Source organism: Ceratotherium simum, chromosome 4 (assembly GCF_057802395.1).
Source record: "Ceratotherium simum simum isolate JZ-2026a chromosome 4, ASM5780239v1, whole genome shotgun sequence".
Lineage (NCBI taxonomy): Eukaryota > Metazoa > Chordata > Mammalia > Perissodactyla > Rhinocerotidae > Ceratotherium > Ceratotherium simum.
In genome coordinates this window covers 88,478,703-88,495,426 of record NC_141903.1, presented here as the reverse complement: position 1 = coordinate 88,495,426, position 16,724 = coordinate 88,478,703, and the positions used below count along the sequence as shown (strand labels likewise).

At 42.9% G+C, this 16,724-nt stretch overlaps 1 protein-coding gene across 3 annotated transcripts in view; it reads left to right on the top strand.

The window, feature by feature from the left end:
- Positions 1-16,724, top strand: part of PDE8B (phosphodiesterase 8B) — a 202,337-nt gene that overhangs the window by 102,169 nt on the left and 83,444 nt on the right. For all 3 annotated transcript variants that reach the window (XM_087430140.1, XM_087430139.1, XM_087430141.1), the window contains exons 3-5: positions 7,970-8,160; positions 11,375-11,434; positions 13,781-13,838. In XM_087430140.1, the coding sequence (XP_087286266.1) occupies positions 7,970-8,160; positions 11,375-11,434; positions 13,781-13,838 (309 nt within the window). The remainder of the gene's footprint in view (positions 1-7,969; positions 8,161-11,374; positions 11,435-13,780; positions 13,839-16,724) is intronic.

Sequence of the window (16,724 nt, the reverse complement as noted above, 5' to 3'; positions counted from 1 at the left end):
TGTCTCCAGATATTTTTTGATTTCTCCTTTAATTTCTTCAGTGCTCCATTGGTTGTTCAGTAGCATGTTGTTTAGTCTCCACGTTTGTCACTTTCCCAGTTTTTTTCTTGTAGTTGATTTCTAGTTTCCTAGCGTTATGGTTGGAAGAGATGCTTGTTATGATTTCAGTCTTCTTAAATTTATGGAGGCTTGGCTTGTTTCCCAACTTATGGTCTATCCTTGAGAATGCTCTATACATGCTTGAGAAGAATGTGTATTCTGCTGTGTTTGGATGGAGTGCTCTCTATATATCTATTGAGTCCATCTGGTCTAGTTTTTCATTTAAGTCCGCTATTTCCTTATTGACTTTCTGTCTGGATGATCTATCCATTGATGTAAGTGGGGTGTTAAGATCCCCTACTATTATTGTGTTGTTGTTTAGGTCTACTTTTAGGTTTGTTAATTATGTACTTTGGTATTAATCATGCCACTGTGTGTCTTTTGATTGGAGAATTCAATCCATTTACATTTAGACTGATTATTGATATATGAGAGCTTAATGCTGCTATTTTATCACTCATTTTCTGGTTCTTCTGCATTTCCTTTGTTTCTCCTCCTGTGTGTTTTGGACTACCAATTAAGTTTGGTAGTTCTATATGATGGTTTTCTTAGTTTTCTCTTAATTTTTCATATGTGTCTTTGTTCTAATTATTTGTTTAGTGGTTACCATTAAGTTTGTATAAAACATCTTGTAGACGAGATAGTCCATTTTCTAATAGCCTCTTATTTCCTTAGACTAAGTCGATTCCATCCCTTTCCTCTTCCCTTTCTAGGTTATTATTGGCACAACTTATTCCATCTTGTGTAGTGAGTTTGTGGTTAAAATGACGAGATTATATTTATTTTTGGTGTTTTCCTTCCCTTTATCTGTGATGTTATAAGTGTTTGCTGCCTGTTCTGATAGAGAGCTGCAATTTTTATGATTTTTGTTTACCTATTTATCTCCTTGCTCAAGGCTTTGTAAACCCTTTCTCTCTCTTTTTTTTTTTTTTTTCATGTATGAGGGCCTTCTTGAGCATTTCTTGTAGGGGGGGGTCCTTGTGGCAATGAACTCCCTTAGCTTTTGTTTATCTGGGAAAGTTTTTGTTTCTCCATCATATTTGAAGGATAATTTCACTGGATAGAGTATTCTTGGCTGAAAGTTTTTGTCTTTCAGAATTTTGAGGGGCCGGCCCCATGGCTTAGCGGTTAGGTGCGCGCGCTCCGCTGCTGGCGGCCCGGGTTCGGATCCCGGGCGTGCACCGACGTACCGCTTGTCTGGCCATGCTGAGGCCGCGTCCCACATACAGCAACTAGAAGGATGTGCAGCTATGACATACAACTATCTACTGGGGCTTTGGGGGAAAAAATAAATAAATAAAATTATAGAATTTTGAATAAATCATTCCACTCTCTCCTAGGCTCTAAGGTTTCTGCTGAGAAATCTGAAAGCCTGATGGAAGTTGCTTTGTATGTTATTTTCTTCTGCCTTGCTGCCCTTGATATTTTCTTTGTCATTGACTTTTGTCAGCTTTACTGCTATATACCTTGGATAGGGTCTTTTTATGTTGATATAGTTAGCAGATCTGTTGGCTTCATTCACTGGTATTTCTAGCTCCTTCCCAAGGTTTGGGAAATTCTCAGCTATTATTTCTTTGAACAAGCTCTCTACTCCTTTTTCCCTCTCTTCTCCCTCTGGAATACCTATAATCCTTATGTTGCATTTCCTAATTGAGTCAGATATTTCTCAGAGAATTTCTTCATTTCTTTTAAGTCTTAGTTCTCTCTCCTCCTCCCTCTGGAGCATTTCTGCATTCCTGTCCTCTAGATTGCTCATTCTATCCTCTGTATTGTCAGCTCTGTTATTTAAAGACTCCAGATTTTTCTTTATCTCCTCCATTGTGTTTTTCAAGTTAGTTTTGTTTTCATCTTTTTCTTAATTAGCCTTCACCAGAGAAAATAATTTCATTCCCACTTAGCTATCAAAGACAGTTTATTGCTGTCCTCGAAAAGATATTTTTCAGTACTTTCTTGATAAAACTTGTCAAAGGAATGGTTACAATGATATCTAGCAAAGCAAGAGGACATCAGCTGGAGCTGTGGAAAGATCGCTGGAGGAGGAGCTGGGAGGTGAGGGTCCAGCTCTACTGCTGCTTTGCTTTGGGAAGTCACTGTTCTCATCTGTTGATGGGGTTGATGGGTCATCCCTAGAGTCCCTTCCCTCTGTGAGAACTCCTGAGAGTCATGGCTACTGTTCATGTCGTTGCCACTGGGACCCCACACATCACCTGCAGTCAGTGTGCTACCCCTCTGCAGCCCCTCACACCAGACCCATCCACTGCATTCTCTCAGCCTTGCCCTGGGCCAGTCATTACTTCATCATTCTAGCTTGGGTTGAAAGATGAATTAAACTTTTTCAGAACCACAAAGTTTAGGTAGAGTTCTCCCTGGAAGTAGGGGGAGGCCATGCATGGCAGTTTGAGGTCTTCATAGTTATATTTGAAAAAGTACAGGTAGCCTTCACTTTGCACAGTTCCAGTGTGCACAGATTTTAGGGTTTAGTTAAATAATACCAGACCCCCCAACAACATGTTTCAGATTGTAGTTACATCAGTGTTTTAACTGTGAATAATTGCATAAAGTACAAACTTTGCTGCTAGTCCTTTGGTCCACAAATCATTGTGTAAATAACAAATGTGCAGCATGATCAGTGACCAGTCACGTCACTGTTTTGAAAGTCTCTGATCTCTGCTTGTTATTCAGTTCAAACACAGACAGAAAAGTGTGTAGTTGTGTTTCCACCTTGTCTCTCCGTGATAACCCACAGGATATTACACAAAAATAGATGACTGAAAGAGGGAATTAGCCAACAAAGAAAAAAGTGCAGCAAAGAAATAGAAAGTGATCATGCTCGAGGTGAAATATCAAATGTAAATGGAGTTAGAGGAGAAATAGCTGACAGTGGGAATGTGGACATTGCTACCGGTGAGATTCTAGATAGGTAGCCAGAGGAAGCTAGTGAATGCAAGTTTATTGACATAGATGAAGAAAGGGGTTGTGATGAAAAACGTGAAGATGTCACAGGTAGTGCTGCCAGCAAAAAACTTGACGTTAATTAAAGGACTCTGGGGATATTTCATAACATTGAAAGTTCAGAGGATAAAATGTTGGAAGCTGATCCAAACTTGAGAATGATAATTTGCCAAGGCATAGAAAAGATGCCCACTCTGTATCATAATTTATACAACTAGAAGAAGGCAAGTACTGTTCAAACTACTCATAAGTTTTATGGAAAAGAACATTTTTATTCTCAATGTTTCTAATGTTTTAAATTACAGTGTACTGAATAAATGTCTTACATTTTTTCATTTCCCTATACACTTATAACCAACAGCAAAAATTTTTAATGTTTTGACAAAAATTTCTAAAGGTCATGGAACCATTATTTTTGCCATCATTTAATAAGGTCGTTTTGCTTGGTCATTTTTGTGGTCTGGCACTACCATGCAAAGTGAGGACTGCCTATATTTGTGTTCTGATCCTGGACAGAACCCAAGTTGGCCAAGATCGGCCCCAGAAAGAACACGTTTCCTCATTGCCCCATGCTTCACCCCAGATCAGCTCTTTATCTTCTGTTCTTTTGCTGTGTTTATAACAGTATGGTGTTTGATACAACAAAACTACTTCCTTCTGCCTGTTCTCCTGTGCCTAGATTCTTGTCCTGGATGCCACGTCCAAGCTCTGTCTGTGGTCACCGCTCATTAGTGCATTTCTTGTACTTATCTGCCTACCTGACTCTGCCCTGCGTGGGTCCTAGAGGCAGAGACTGGACTATGGCTGTCTCTGTCAGCTTTTTACTGCCAGTTCTTAACTCAATCTTGCATGATAGGTCAGCAATAAATACTCTTTGAATGAGTGATCCACATATTATTTAGAGCAAGTAAAAGTTTACTTTTATTCTTTACAAGTCAAGTTCAGTTTTAGCCTTCACTAGTGACTTTTTAAACTATATTTCACATTTTATGGGATTTGCTTCAGTGAATGGTTAATAAATATTTACAGATGGCCGCGTCTAACAAAGATACTATAAATATTGATAAATTGAATATTAAAGCTGAAGAAGGACTGTGTTGCTTAAGTTTTTTTGGCTTTTGTCTTTGGTTATGGGTAACAGCTGCCTTATACAAAAAAGTAAATGAGTAAGAAATATATTAGAAAGATAGTGTGTTGGTTTTGCAGAATCCAAGGAAGAATTGAAAAGCCGTAGCTTGGAGAGGGTGGCAGTGAGCTGTCTGGGTGCTTTAAGAGCAGGAGTTTAAGGTCCTTCTTTTGGTATCTCTACCACTAGTGAGCCTGGATCCCAATTCCCAGCCTCTGTTTCTCTCTGTTCAAATTCCAAATTCCTGGAAACAGAATATCCTTAGCTCAGCTGTGGCCTGGGAGATAAGGACAGAGCATTCAACCCAGGTTATATGGGTCCACCACTTTCCTAGAGAAGGTAAAATTTTCCAGAGGTAGCTGGACACCATAGAAAGGTGATTACTACAGTAGTTTACTATAAAATGTTTGTTTTTTGATTTTCAGTTTGCTTAGGAGTTGAATTATTGAAAAGTAGTCTGTCTGAATTAATTTTTTTATCAATGGAAAGAATTTTAAAGAGTATCTAAAGAAATTCTCTAGTGAGTGTTGTTATAATATAAATACTCCTGTTTCAAAATGTAGATTTTACTCAGTTGTGGTGAGCCCAACAGATCAGGAGACAACTGCCCTTGAAAAGACAGTGTTGCTCACAGTTCCCAAGAGGACAGGCCCGCCACACCATGCAGGGCCACACAGGGGAGCACCAGGGCTGGTGGGGAGGCTGGGAGAGAGGGGAAAACGTGGGCCAGAGCCTTTATCGTGATTCCCCCAGGAAGGAATAAGTGAGGCAGAGTAAGCAGGTTTTCCTAGTTTGAACCTAATCAGGGGAGTCTGGGACACAGATTGTCCCTAGTTGTCTCGGACCTGGCCCTGGAGTGATTGGGGCAGGTAGATAGTGGTCCAGAGTGTGAGAGCCTGATAAAAGAGGTGGTAGGGGTGTGGGCTCTGGATTGGTTTGCATATGAAAGGTGTGTTCCTAGGCAAGTCGTTTGCTGTCTCTAGGAATCGGCTAACCCTCAGAGGAGTGTCTGTCCGGGGTCAGCAAGGCCGCATATGTCAAAGTGTCAGAAAATAAAAAAGGCATGATTAATACAATTCCCCACTTTCAGTCAGTTTTGTGAGTTTCCATGTGAAATCCAGTTTTTTGTTCTAAATTCTTAAGATGGCCTACAAAGCCTTCCTGTGATCTAGCCCTCTGCTGTGAACCTGACTTCCTCTCCCACCCGCTCCTCTCCCCTCTGTCGCACTGGCTTCCTTGCGGTTCCTTGAACACATCAGGCACGCATCCCACTGTAGGGCCAGTGGAACTGCTCCCTCTGCTTGGAATGCTTTTCCTTCACATGTCACCTTGGCTTACTTTACTCTTTCCTCATATGTCACTTTCTCAGTGAGGCCCACCCTAACCACCCTACTTAGTGCTGCTCCCAGCACCCACTCCTGATCCCCTAGACCGTGCCCTCCTGTTTGACACAGCACTTATCACTTTAACATCCCGTGTCATTTGCCGTTTATTATGCCTGTTGTTTCTTGTTTGTCCCTCCACCACTGCAACGCATGGGGTCTTTATTTTGTTCATCAGTGAACTCTAAGCAATTTACAACAGTGTCTGGCACATAGGTGCCCAGGAAATATTTGTTGAATAATGACACTTATTATTTTTCCAAAAGTAGAACACACCAGTCTTCTAAGGACACCTAGGGCATATGAGATTAATATCTGTAGCAATGTCTAACATGAGAATACAGTTGTGTTCTTATTGTATTGGTCAAATATTGAAGCATAATAGTATGAAGGAAATATAAAGTGTTGAGATTCTTGTTTAGCAATCTATAATTCAGCCACACAGATGAGAGACCAGAAGTTCTGTAACCTCTTCTGACTGTAGGCCCTGCACATTGAGTTTCTCATGTTAATATCACAGTTACACCAAGTAAGGGGCTATTGACTTTTTGCACAAACCAATTTATTCCACCTGACTTTTTTCATTGTAGCTCCCTTGTTAATAGTTTCGTTTGAAGGCTTTCTTTTCACTATCAAAACCCACAAGGCTGTGCCCTTCACTTCTTTTGGAAGAGCCACTTCCCATTTCTTCCTAGAAGTAGCTCTGTGGCTGAAGATTTTTAGGAGTACCCTGGGCTGAGGAGTGGCAGACCCTGGCCCAGAGGGAGCCCTTACTAACTGTGACTGCCTCATGTGTTACTAGCATGTGATTTCAAGCCACATGCTAAGAAGAGAATGTCAATCATGCTGAAAAATATATTATTTCTCTTTGAAAAACATATTTCTCTTCCAGAAACATGGCATTTGAGAAAACAGGAAGTGATTCAAACAGTGTAAAACAAATGACATGATGCATTCAGATGTTTAATGATGTGAAGGGATTATTGGGGAGGTTTAGGTATGAAATGGTATTGTTTTTGTTTTTTTAGAAAAGAGTCTTTAACAGATGCGTATGGTTGAAATGATATGATATCTGGGATTTGCCACAAACTAATTCAAGAGCCCGGGAGGCGGGTGGGGATGGAGATGAAACCAGATTGGCCAGGAGCTGGTTATTGCTGAAGCCAGGTGATGGGTTCATGAGGTTCACTGTACTATTGTTTCTACTTTTCTATATATTTCCAATTTTCGATTAATAAAACTTTTCTAAAATGTAGTAATAAGGGTTGGACAGTTTGTCTTGTTCCTGATTTTAATGAAACACGTTTGGTATCTCATCACAAAGAATGATTCTGACTATTGGCTTAAAGGCTCTTTGTGTTGAGAAACTATGCTGATTGTTTCAAACAGAAGTGGACACTGAAGAATATTAAATGCCTTATCAATATCTTGAGATGATATATTTTCTTATTAGACCTATTGCTGTGAGGTAGTCTTACTCCTGTTAACAGCAAAGCTCTCTTGCATTTTCTAGAAAACCCTACGAGTAGTTATCCTTTCACTCAAGTATTTCCTGAGCAGCTACTAAGTGCCAGCCTGGTGCAGGGCACGGGGATAGCAGGGAGGAGCAGGTGGGTCCTGCTCTCCTGCAGCTCAGTTTGGGTGGGGAGGAGACCATGAACAAGTCAATTCAGGTGTGGTGAGGCCATCTGTCTCTGGCTTTCCGGCAGCCTGAGAGTCTGGGTAACCGTGGCCTGGGCTTGATGAGGGGATCAGGGTGCAAAGAGCTGCTGCCCTCTTTCCAGTGGGTGGGGCTGCACTTTTCAATGAGGAAAAAAGAGGCAAATTTTCCTCAATTTAGCTCCATCACCTTCACATTTCATGATCATTCTTTCCACATTCCGGCAAGGGTTGGGTGTTAGAACTAGTTTTTGAGTTCTTTTCCTTTCCTGTGTCTTTATAGGGATTTTAGTGCTCAGGTCAGAGGAGCGGCCTCCAGGGCCCGTGAGGCAGACACCACCTGCACGGGAACCAAGTGTGTGTGTATGTGAACCGGAGTCTCACCTGTGCTAATTATTCTGTTAATGATGTTACTGCCGAATCTATTTAAAAACAAAGCTAGTTAGGAAACTAAAAATGATTAACAGCCTATACCAGGGTGATTGAGCACCGTTGCTGTGCTCACTCCTTCCAGTCTCACAGCTAGCTTACATGGCACAGTTCTTGTCACATCTGACAGCAGAGAAACCATCGACCAAAGAGATGAAATACCTTGTTCAAAGACCCACTGGAACCAGTTGGAGGAGCTGGGATTTGAACCCAGGTGGCCTCTCTCCAGAGGCTGCATTTTTCACCCGTATACTGTAGGCCTATTTTTAATACGGTCTCTGAGGATGATTTCTATAAAAATGCTTTTTTCTGTGTGTTCCAGGTTTTGCTGATCTTTGCAAAGGAGGATAGTCAGAGTGATGGCTTCTGGTGGGCCTGTGACAGAGCCGGTTATAGGTGCAACATTGCTCGGACCCCGGAGTCAGCCCTTGAATGCTTTCTAGATAAACATCATGAGATTATTGTCATCGATCATCGACAGACTCGAAACTTTGATGCAGAAGCGGTGTGCAGGTACCTTCCTTAATTTAATGTGATTAGTAAATTTCCACTTAGCTTAAAATGAACTTCATTTATGGATGACTTCAATTCCTTCCCAAATATGTCTAAAATCTGTTTCAATGTTTCTAAGCAGTACATACAGACTTCTATGATGGAAGCTCTAGCTCCCTCTCTGGACTTATCTCACCTTATCTATTTTTCCACGTTTGAGTCCCGGCACATTTAGAGGTGTGAGCTGGCCTCACTGAATACTTCAGGGTGTTTTTTCTCCTGAGTATTGCTCATATTTCACAAAAAACATTAAAATTCACACAGTTCTTATTGCACAGATATGGTTTTGATTTAAACCAGCTATTTTAATCTTAATTATTCTGTCTCAAAATGAACATCAGAAATGTGTGAAATACAGATTTTTCCCTGCCTGACACAGATGGGTGGATCCTACAGCAGTCAGGGAGCGAAGGCAGCCACTTTGCAGCAGCGGAAAATCTTCCAGTGATCCAGACCCCGCACTTGTTTACAGAAATGCTTGTGCTCTGGGGAGGCAATGCAGCCTGTTCATAAATAAATGCAGTCATCAGTTAGCTCCGGATGAGCTGATCCATTTAGCAGAAGTGGAAGGCTTTGAAGCTAGACGGGAAGAGAGCACTAATTAAATGCTAGGCCAGGACAGACTCCAATAACCTATGGAGCTGGAATTTTCTGGGATATTAATAAGTGAAATGAAAGGTAGCAGAATGGCTTCTTAGAACCTTTGGTACCCTGACAAGAAATTAGTGGATTAAGAGAAGTTTCTTGTCATAGGTATTTCCTTGGTATTCTTTGGCCATTTTCAGTTTCCCAAAGAATCTTTCTTAAGGAATCTATTTTAAAATGTCTTACTGGTCTCAATAATCTTCCTGCATAGAAATATTTTACTATTTAATTATATGTATTAATAAATGTATTATAAAATATTTGGTATTTTTGCTATTAAGAAATATATTTTCTTTTTAAATGATCTTCAGGGTAGAATTGGATCTTTTTCAACTAAGTATGTCTACTTTTTCTTGGTTTTGACTTTTCTTACATGATTTTGTAGTAGAAATACCACAGTCTTTTGTTCATACATAGACTAATTTAAGATGAGATTCAGGGGTGAATAGAAAGAATTAATAGGAAGAATTCTTTTGATTCAGGCAAAGGCCCAATTTAGCAGATAAACTTTACAATCTTCCTTGAATATAAAGAAATGTAGTTTTATCTCCTCATAAATGTACTTCAGTCTCAGCTGCACAGAAAAACAATGGGGGGATCTGTGCAGTTGAGAAGCCAGGTTACATACCTGGTGGTGTGTTGACTGACTGTTACTGGTCCTGTTGAAAGTGGCCAGATTCCTGAATGCTTGACAGCCAGCACTGTTCCTGAGGATAAGTGAGGGACACACTCCTGGCAGATGCATGTTCTTTGTTGTCATCTATGACCCAAGATCCTTGGTTTTGAGCTAGACTGGGCCTTAGCTTAACATGCTCCCTTGGGCCCCTGCCCCATCATCCCAGGGTCCCCCTTAGTACACTCAACCAGGAAGAGGTCCAGGTCCCTCTGACCACACCAGTTCCTTTGGAAGGATGAGAGCAAAGAGGTAAGCAGCAGGAAGCAACCCAAAAGAGGGAAGCCCATCCCAAAAGAAGCCACATGAGTGTGTGCTCCAGCCCAGTTATGTTTAGAACAGTGTTTGAGCCTCTTGCCCAAGGCCCGCCCCTTAGAATGGAGCCCAGCAGTGTCCCCGCGACACCCCACTGGAGTGAAGGTGAGAAGCACTTAGTGTCTCCCTAGAGACTAGAGCAGGCCTCTGAAACACTGTATTTTTTTCACTAGGTGCTAACTGGGATTTCTGCTGAGGATTCAGTAGGCTCCTAAGTAGAAAATAAGTGTAGCTTCACCTTCCAGGCCTGTCCGTGGGGTGGCCGAGTGGGCAGTAGTCTGTAGCGGTACTGGAGAGGTATTGACTTGGTCCTCTTGCCCAAAGTGGGTGAGTTCAGGCATTCTCTCCAGAGGAGCTCGTCCAGATACCATTCATCCACAAGGGGAATCTTCTCTTCTCAGGAAGACAGCAGCTGGTCATCTTCTTGAGCCTTCCACACACACAGAGTGAGGTCTCAAGGAATAGGAAATGAGGAAGGGGCATTTTCTGAGAAAGGTCAGGAAACTTTGGAGTTGAAGAGGATAAAGAAACATGAGGTGGCTGTCCCCAGAGGAGAACAAACACATTCAAATGGAGAGGAGCAAAAGGCCAATAGCTAGAAAGATAAACACGTGTTGTTTTACAAATTACTCAGGAGCAGCCTTGAGCCTCCTGTTCTTGGAGATGACGGTCCCCTTCCTAGGGATCTCAAGATAAGCAGAGGCCAGACCAGGGAGATGGGTCAAAACAAGCATGCTTATTTGTGCTGATTCCAGTATGTGGCCCTTTATTAAAAGTTCATCCAATTCATGACCCCTGGCCAGGAGAATCCAGATCTGAGCCACAGCATACATGGCACATTTTCTAAGAAGACTCAGGGACCTCAAAATTCTACATCCTTATATATTTTAACCCTGTTAAATTCCTAGGGAATAAACTAACTACATACAGGTGGTCACAGCACAACAAATATCATTACAGTGACAATTGCTATATTGCATCGTTTCTCAGCTCTTGTCAATGACCCAGTTGTTTAAAGTATATGTGAGCATGAACAACAGTACAACCAAAAATTTGGGGTGGCTCTTGGCACCATTTTTAATAAGCTTTAACCTGCATCTGTATACACAGCTGCCAGTGAGTGCTTTAATTTTTATTATAAGGTCAGCTTTCTGAACTGTTTCCTACTTTAAGAGAAAAAAAAGTCCAGCCCAATTAGCTCCCCAAGTACAAACTGATAACTGGAGAATTGTAGGACTGCCAGTTTTTTTGCGGAGTGGAATTTCAATCATTTCAATCAGGAAACGTGGAATTTATGTGGAATTTGCCAGTTTTTGAAGTGGAAAATTGGCAGGTCTGACCTATTGGATAACTGCCTGGGAAAAATGAAGAGATTGTCCTAATCCACAAGGGCATCTTTCTTTGTTGTCTTCCGTGTGTTTTCAGACCTTTTCTTTAGAGGAAGATTTGATTTTGTGCCATTTTCAATGTGAAGAAGTTCCACATTTGTTTAAGGAACAATGCCCAGATCACCTGGTTTGACGTGGAGCCTTCTCATTGCAGGTCGATCCGGGCCACAAACCCCTCAGAGCACACGGTGATCCTTGCGGTGGTTTCACAAGCGTAAGCTGACCTCCCATCCCCAGCTGGAAGCAGAACTGTTCATTCTGAAACATTTGTCTGATGTCATCCAGTCTTTGAGCTCACAAAGCCACGGGCATGCCTTTGGCCCTACAATACCAACCGTAGATCTTGCCTTGGGGGTTTTCTTTGTTTTGCAAGTTTCTGGGAATATTTAGGTTTTTCTCTCTATCCTATCTAATTGCTGTTAGCACATACTCATACACCTCAGGAAAAAATGGTTACTCGTGATATGCTAGAAATGAATAGAAAATCTGGGGGAGGAGGAGGTCTGGAGAGAACATTGTTCCAGCTTATCTTTTTTCTTTGAGGAAAAGAGATGGGAGAATGCTTGCTTAAGAAGAAACAAATTGTAGCATGAGAACAAAGAGGCGCTAAATCCACTGCAAGAAAAGGACTGTGCAGTGGGTGTTGGGACTTTTACGTGGCTAGAAGTGGGACAGTAGGATGTGTGCGAGTGTTGGAAGGGAAAAAAGAGAAATTGAGCTGTAGGTACAAGACTATGGGATGAGAAACTCCTCTGCTGGGTTTATTGTCTGAAATGGCCAGCACTTAGGATGAAAGACCTAGAAAGAAAGAAGTTGTTTGTATAAGCTACAATGGTTGGAATCTTTGCAAGTATCAAAACGTGTTGTAGTCACTTAATGGCCGTCCTTTGGATTCTCTCCAGTGGCTTTGGAGAGAATAAGACCTTACTTGGAGCCTAAGAGCTACTAGACTTTGCCCCATTGTGGTGATTGGCACAGATTCTGCAATGAAGGAGCTGATAAGCCAGCAACTCAGACAGAGTTTAGGTCTCCCCCAGGCAAGCCTGGCCAAGGGGAGACTTGAACTACTCCATTCCAAAGTCATACTGGTACAGTGGGAAATCCTGGCTTCACAGTCTTGCCCTAACCAAAGACTCTTCCTTACCTGTTACTCCTTGAGTCTCTTGTTAGGAGCTGTGTCCCTTCACTTTGATACCTGCTGTGGGCTGTGGGCCAAGGAAAGTAAAGAAACTGTCCCTGTGGGTTCTTGACCACCTCGCCATCCTGGCGGGAATGGGATCTCAAGGGGAATGAGTGAGGGGGACCGAGATGTGCAGTCAGCCTTCTTCAGCCCTCTTATACTTTATCTTCTGGGACTGTGAGATCTTCACAGGCTCTTTGAGTCTTGGACGTAGATACCAGAAGTCTACCAGGCCACACAGCATTTCCCCCAAGCCTGGCTTATTCCATGGACCCAAAAAAAGAAGCACTCTTTTTTCCCTACTCATACAGCAAAAGTAGTTTACAGTAAACTATGTTTACTAGCACTTGACAAGTAACGGTTTGCTGTGGCTTGTTATTTTTCATTAAAATATTTCATATATAGAGAGAGTAATAATAAAATGAATGCTGAGTTTGTGCCACTCAGCTTATGAAATAGAACATTATTGATACTTTTGGAACCTTTTGTGCCCCTCTTGATTTATCCTTTAGAGAAGGTAGAACCCTGAGTTCCCGAGGAGAAAAGGGGAGTGGGGAAGACAGCTGTTCCCTGTAGGGCAGGAATCAGCTACAGGTAATACCACACATAAGCCCTGGGGCTTCTCTTTCTCTTCTCTATCTGCTCCTGCACCCATCCCTTTTATTCCATTTTTCCTCCCTATTTTCTGAGGTCTGCACTCCATCCTACTTACTGGCTGTGTCAGGGACACCGTTGTCTGACGGTGGCAGCACAGCTACGGCATATCTTCGCGATAAGCTGACCTCCTACTCAAGCCGAAGTTCTGAAACCCACCTGGAGGCTCAGTATAGGAAACCTGCCTGTGAAATGAGTGGCAATAATCAGTTTTTTCTCCTCCTCCCCTCTGACTTTGCATCCCTGATGACATTTCTTTCCCATTTGGCCATGGGATGCTATGACAGTTTTCTTTCTCACGTGGAGAGTTGGACCCAGCTAGGTCTCGGGGTGGGAGTCATGCTTCCAGAAGCTTTGGGGACAGCAAAGAGGGCAGCGGTCTCTGGGTTGAGCATTGCACCTACCTGGTCCCTTTATGGGACTGCTCCCTTTCATTTGCTCCAACTCCCAAGGCAGTGCAGAGTTGGTGAGGGCCACTCATGTGTACCTGGGGTGAGGCTTTCAGGCACACTGCTGGAGTTTTCTCTACTGTTGTTCTTTTTGCATCTGGAAGGCAGATGTGGGAGTCTAGGTCCTTGAAGGCAGGTGTACATGTGGGCACGTGCTGGTCAGTAGGCCACTCTTAGAGCCAACACTGTGTCAGCTTCATTGCTCTCTCTCCATGTTCCGGTGTGAGGAATCCTGGTTTGTATCTGCTGAGTGACCACATTTTCTGCTTTGCTGCAGATCAGGTGACCATGAAGAGGCCTCAGTCCTCCCTCTTCTGCACGCAGGCTTCAACAGGGTACGTACCAGATGAACCAGCACCTCCCTCAGGCAAGCGTCTTACCCTTGATGCTCCCGTGACAGCAACGTCGAACACCCACAGGTCACTGTTAAGGGAATTAAGCCCCGGGACTGTGAGGGAAAGGAAGGAGCTGTTCTCAAGGGATAGTTAGGAATAACTCCTAGTCAAATTTTTTTCCTTTTTCTCTCATAACTTTGTATATCTTAGCTACAGATAAGTAATGATGTAGAAACACATCTTATTATATCAGGTCAAAATTCTGTAGTTCCAAAGTAATCTCACTTAAATCAGTCCAGTCAGTTAGATTCAGTGTGAGTGTGTGCGTGCACGTGCGTGTGTGTGTGTGTGTATGTGTGTGTCATTATATATAAATAAGTCCACCAAATAAGCAACAGGATGCTGTGTTCACAGGGCCTAGCAGGAGCTCATGTCCTGGGACAGGCCCGTGATGGCTATAGCATCCTGTGAACTCCTGGTTTAAACCGTGTCAGCCAACGAAAATTCTTTGAGTGACAACTACATGAATAACACTGATGTTCAACTTGTTAAGACTGATTATTCCAAGGAGACTTACCAACAAACTAAATAACTAGGCTTGGCTAGTATCTCAAGGTCTTTTGACAAGCGTAATCTGCATCTCAAAAAGATGGCGTGACGCATTCCTTTCCTTCAAAAGTAGGATACTGCCTGAGCCTTGTGAATTATGAAAATTCCTTTGGGTGTGTTGTAGAGCACAGAGAAGCAAAATTGGCCTCTGTGACGCTGTTGTCTTGTGCTTTGGTCTATTTCAGCATGGCAGTAGCAGTGCTGTATAAAATAGTCACGGTAGCAGAGTGGTTCACGTGTGTAATGAAATGAATGTTTCTAGTTAGCAATATTACTCGCTCCCTGAACACTTTCATCTTGTCCATCATTGCATCTCTCAAAGGCTGGTATTTGGTTCTGAATGCTGTTCTTATGTGCTGTATCTTAATGAGAATGCAGAAGACAATGCTTATGAGTTTTGGGATGGGAAGTTGCAAAAGGAAAATTGTCAAAGAAGCCACGTGGCTAAGACTTCTTTTCTTTACTGACTGATTTTCTGAGAAATAACCTACAATTCTTCATGGGTTTTGTAGATCTTCTGTTTAATGTTGACTGCCCACTGTACCCCAGCCCATCCTCGTCCTTCACATCTGTGGTAGGACCTCTCGGAGTGGGAGGACGTAGGTTCTCCTCGTTACCTGGGGACTCATTCCTGGAGAACAACAGTGACACACTGTAAGTTATGTTGATGAGGACCCACGTAGGTGCTGTTGAGTGTCCTTCTGGATTCAGCTTTTAGTTCAGTGATCCTACCTCTGACTGGTATAGAGACTGTCATTTGGAGTATTAGTGTCTTGTCTGGAGGGCTGAGATTGCACATCTACTCACAAGAAACAGTTGGCCTTCTTTGGGTGCAAACACTATTAAGTAAACTTAGGAAGGAAAGTTCCATTGTTTTCTTTGTATGTGCTTTGTAACCTGTCCCTGTTACTCTAGAGGTTTCATTGCACTCTGTCTGGACATGGTGCTGCTTTTTTGCAGTCAGCCGCAGTGAACAAAACCCTTGGTGGAAGCATGAAACACAGTACATGTCAGGGACCACCTGGTGTTCTTTAGTGCTGGCTCTGATCAAGGCCTTTGCCAGCCAGGTCAAAGTGCCCCCAGATAGTTCCGGCTCTTTCTGAGGGAAGCACACTGCACCTACAAAGGCTTTCCCTCCTGGGTTACCGTGGCACAAGATCATCTGAGGCTGCTCTCCAGGTGGTTGGTCTCCTTTTTTGGGCAAAATCTTGTCTTTGGCAACTCTCTACCCAAGCACCCTTCCAAATCTGCCAGCTGTTCTTGCCTTTCATGAGGTCGTTTCCCATCTCCGAGTTGTTTTGATTGTATTAAATCATCTGCTGAAACTCAGCCCTGTGTTGCTAGCTAATTGGCCAGTGCTTCAGTGTATGGGCCCCTGAGTGGCGATCCAGGAACAAATTGTGCCATCAAATATTCCACAACAACTCCCCTTGGAGCCTCTGGAGCTGTGAGTGAGTGGCCGACTGCGTGATGCTCAGTTCCCTCTGAGCCTGTCAGGAACCAGCATCTTAGCAGAGGGCGATTGCAGCTGTTTTTATGTCAACCTTTGTGTGCCCCTTCTTCTATTTGAAATGATGCTTATTTGATTCAGCAAGTGTTCGTGGAGCACTTCCTATGTGCAGCGCGATGTGCTAGGCATGCCCAGGATCTGACCGTCAGACCCAGCTCCTCCCTGAGAGGCTTCCTGTGGAGGAGGAAGTGGAGAGCTAAGACGTATTATTTGTCTGGCTCCATTCTAGGTGATTTACTTAATCCTCATGTATGTGTGAGAGAATGGATATTTTCTCCATTTTCGCAGAGGAGGAAATGGGCTTAAGATGACTAAATAGCTCGCCAGGGCCCATACTCATAGCAAAGTCGAGATGCAAATGCATGATGTTTTACTCCAAATTCCATGTTGGGTCCACTAAAGTAGTATTTCCCAAGCTGCCCCATGGAACACTAGAGCTCCAAAAGCTCTTAATAGGTGTTCCATGAAAAAAGGCTTCTGTGGTCAAATAACTTCGGGAAATCAGTAAAGACTCTGTTCCTCCTCCTCCCACCCCTGAGATCCACAGTGCGCAGTAGCGACATTGCACGTGAGCACATCGAATGCCCTGAGAGGTCCTATGCTAAAGAAACCTACCTAAATTTCTGGAAGCAGGGCCCAGGAATCTGCATTTTTAACTGAACACCCAGTTGATTCTTAGCATGGTGAAGTTTGAAGACCACTGCTCTTGATTCATCAAATTATTTCAGAGATATGGGTTACCTACAGTCTGGAAAATCCCCGAAAGA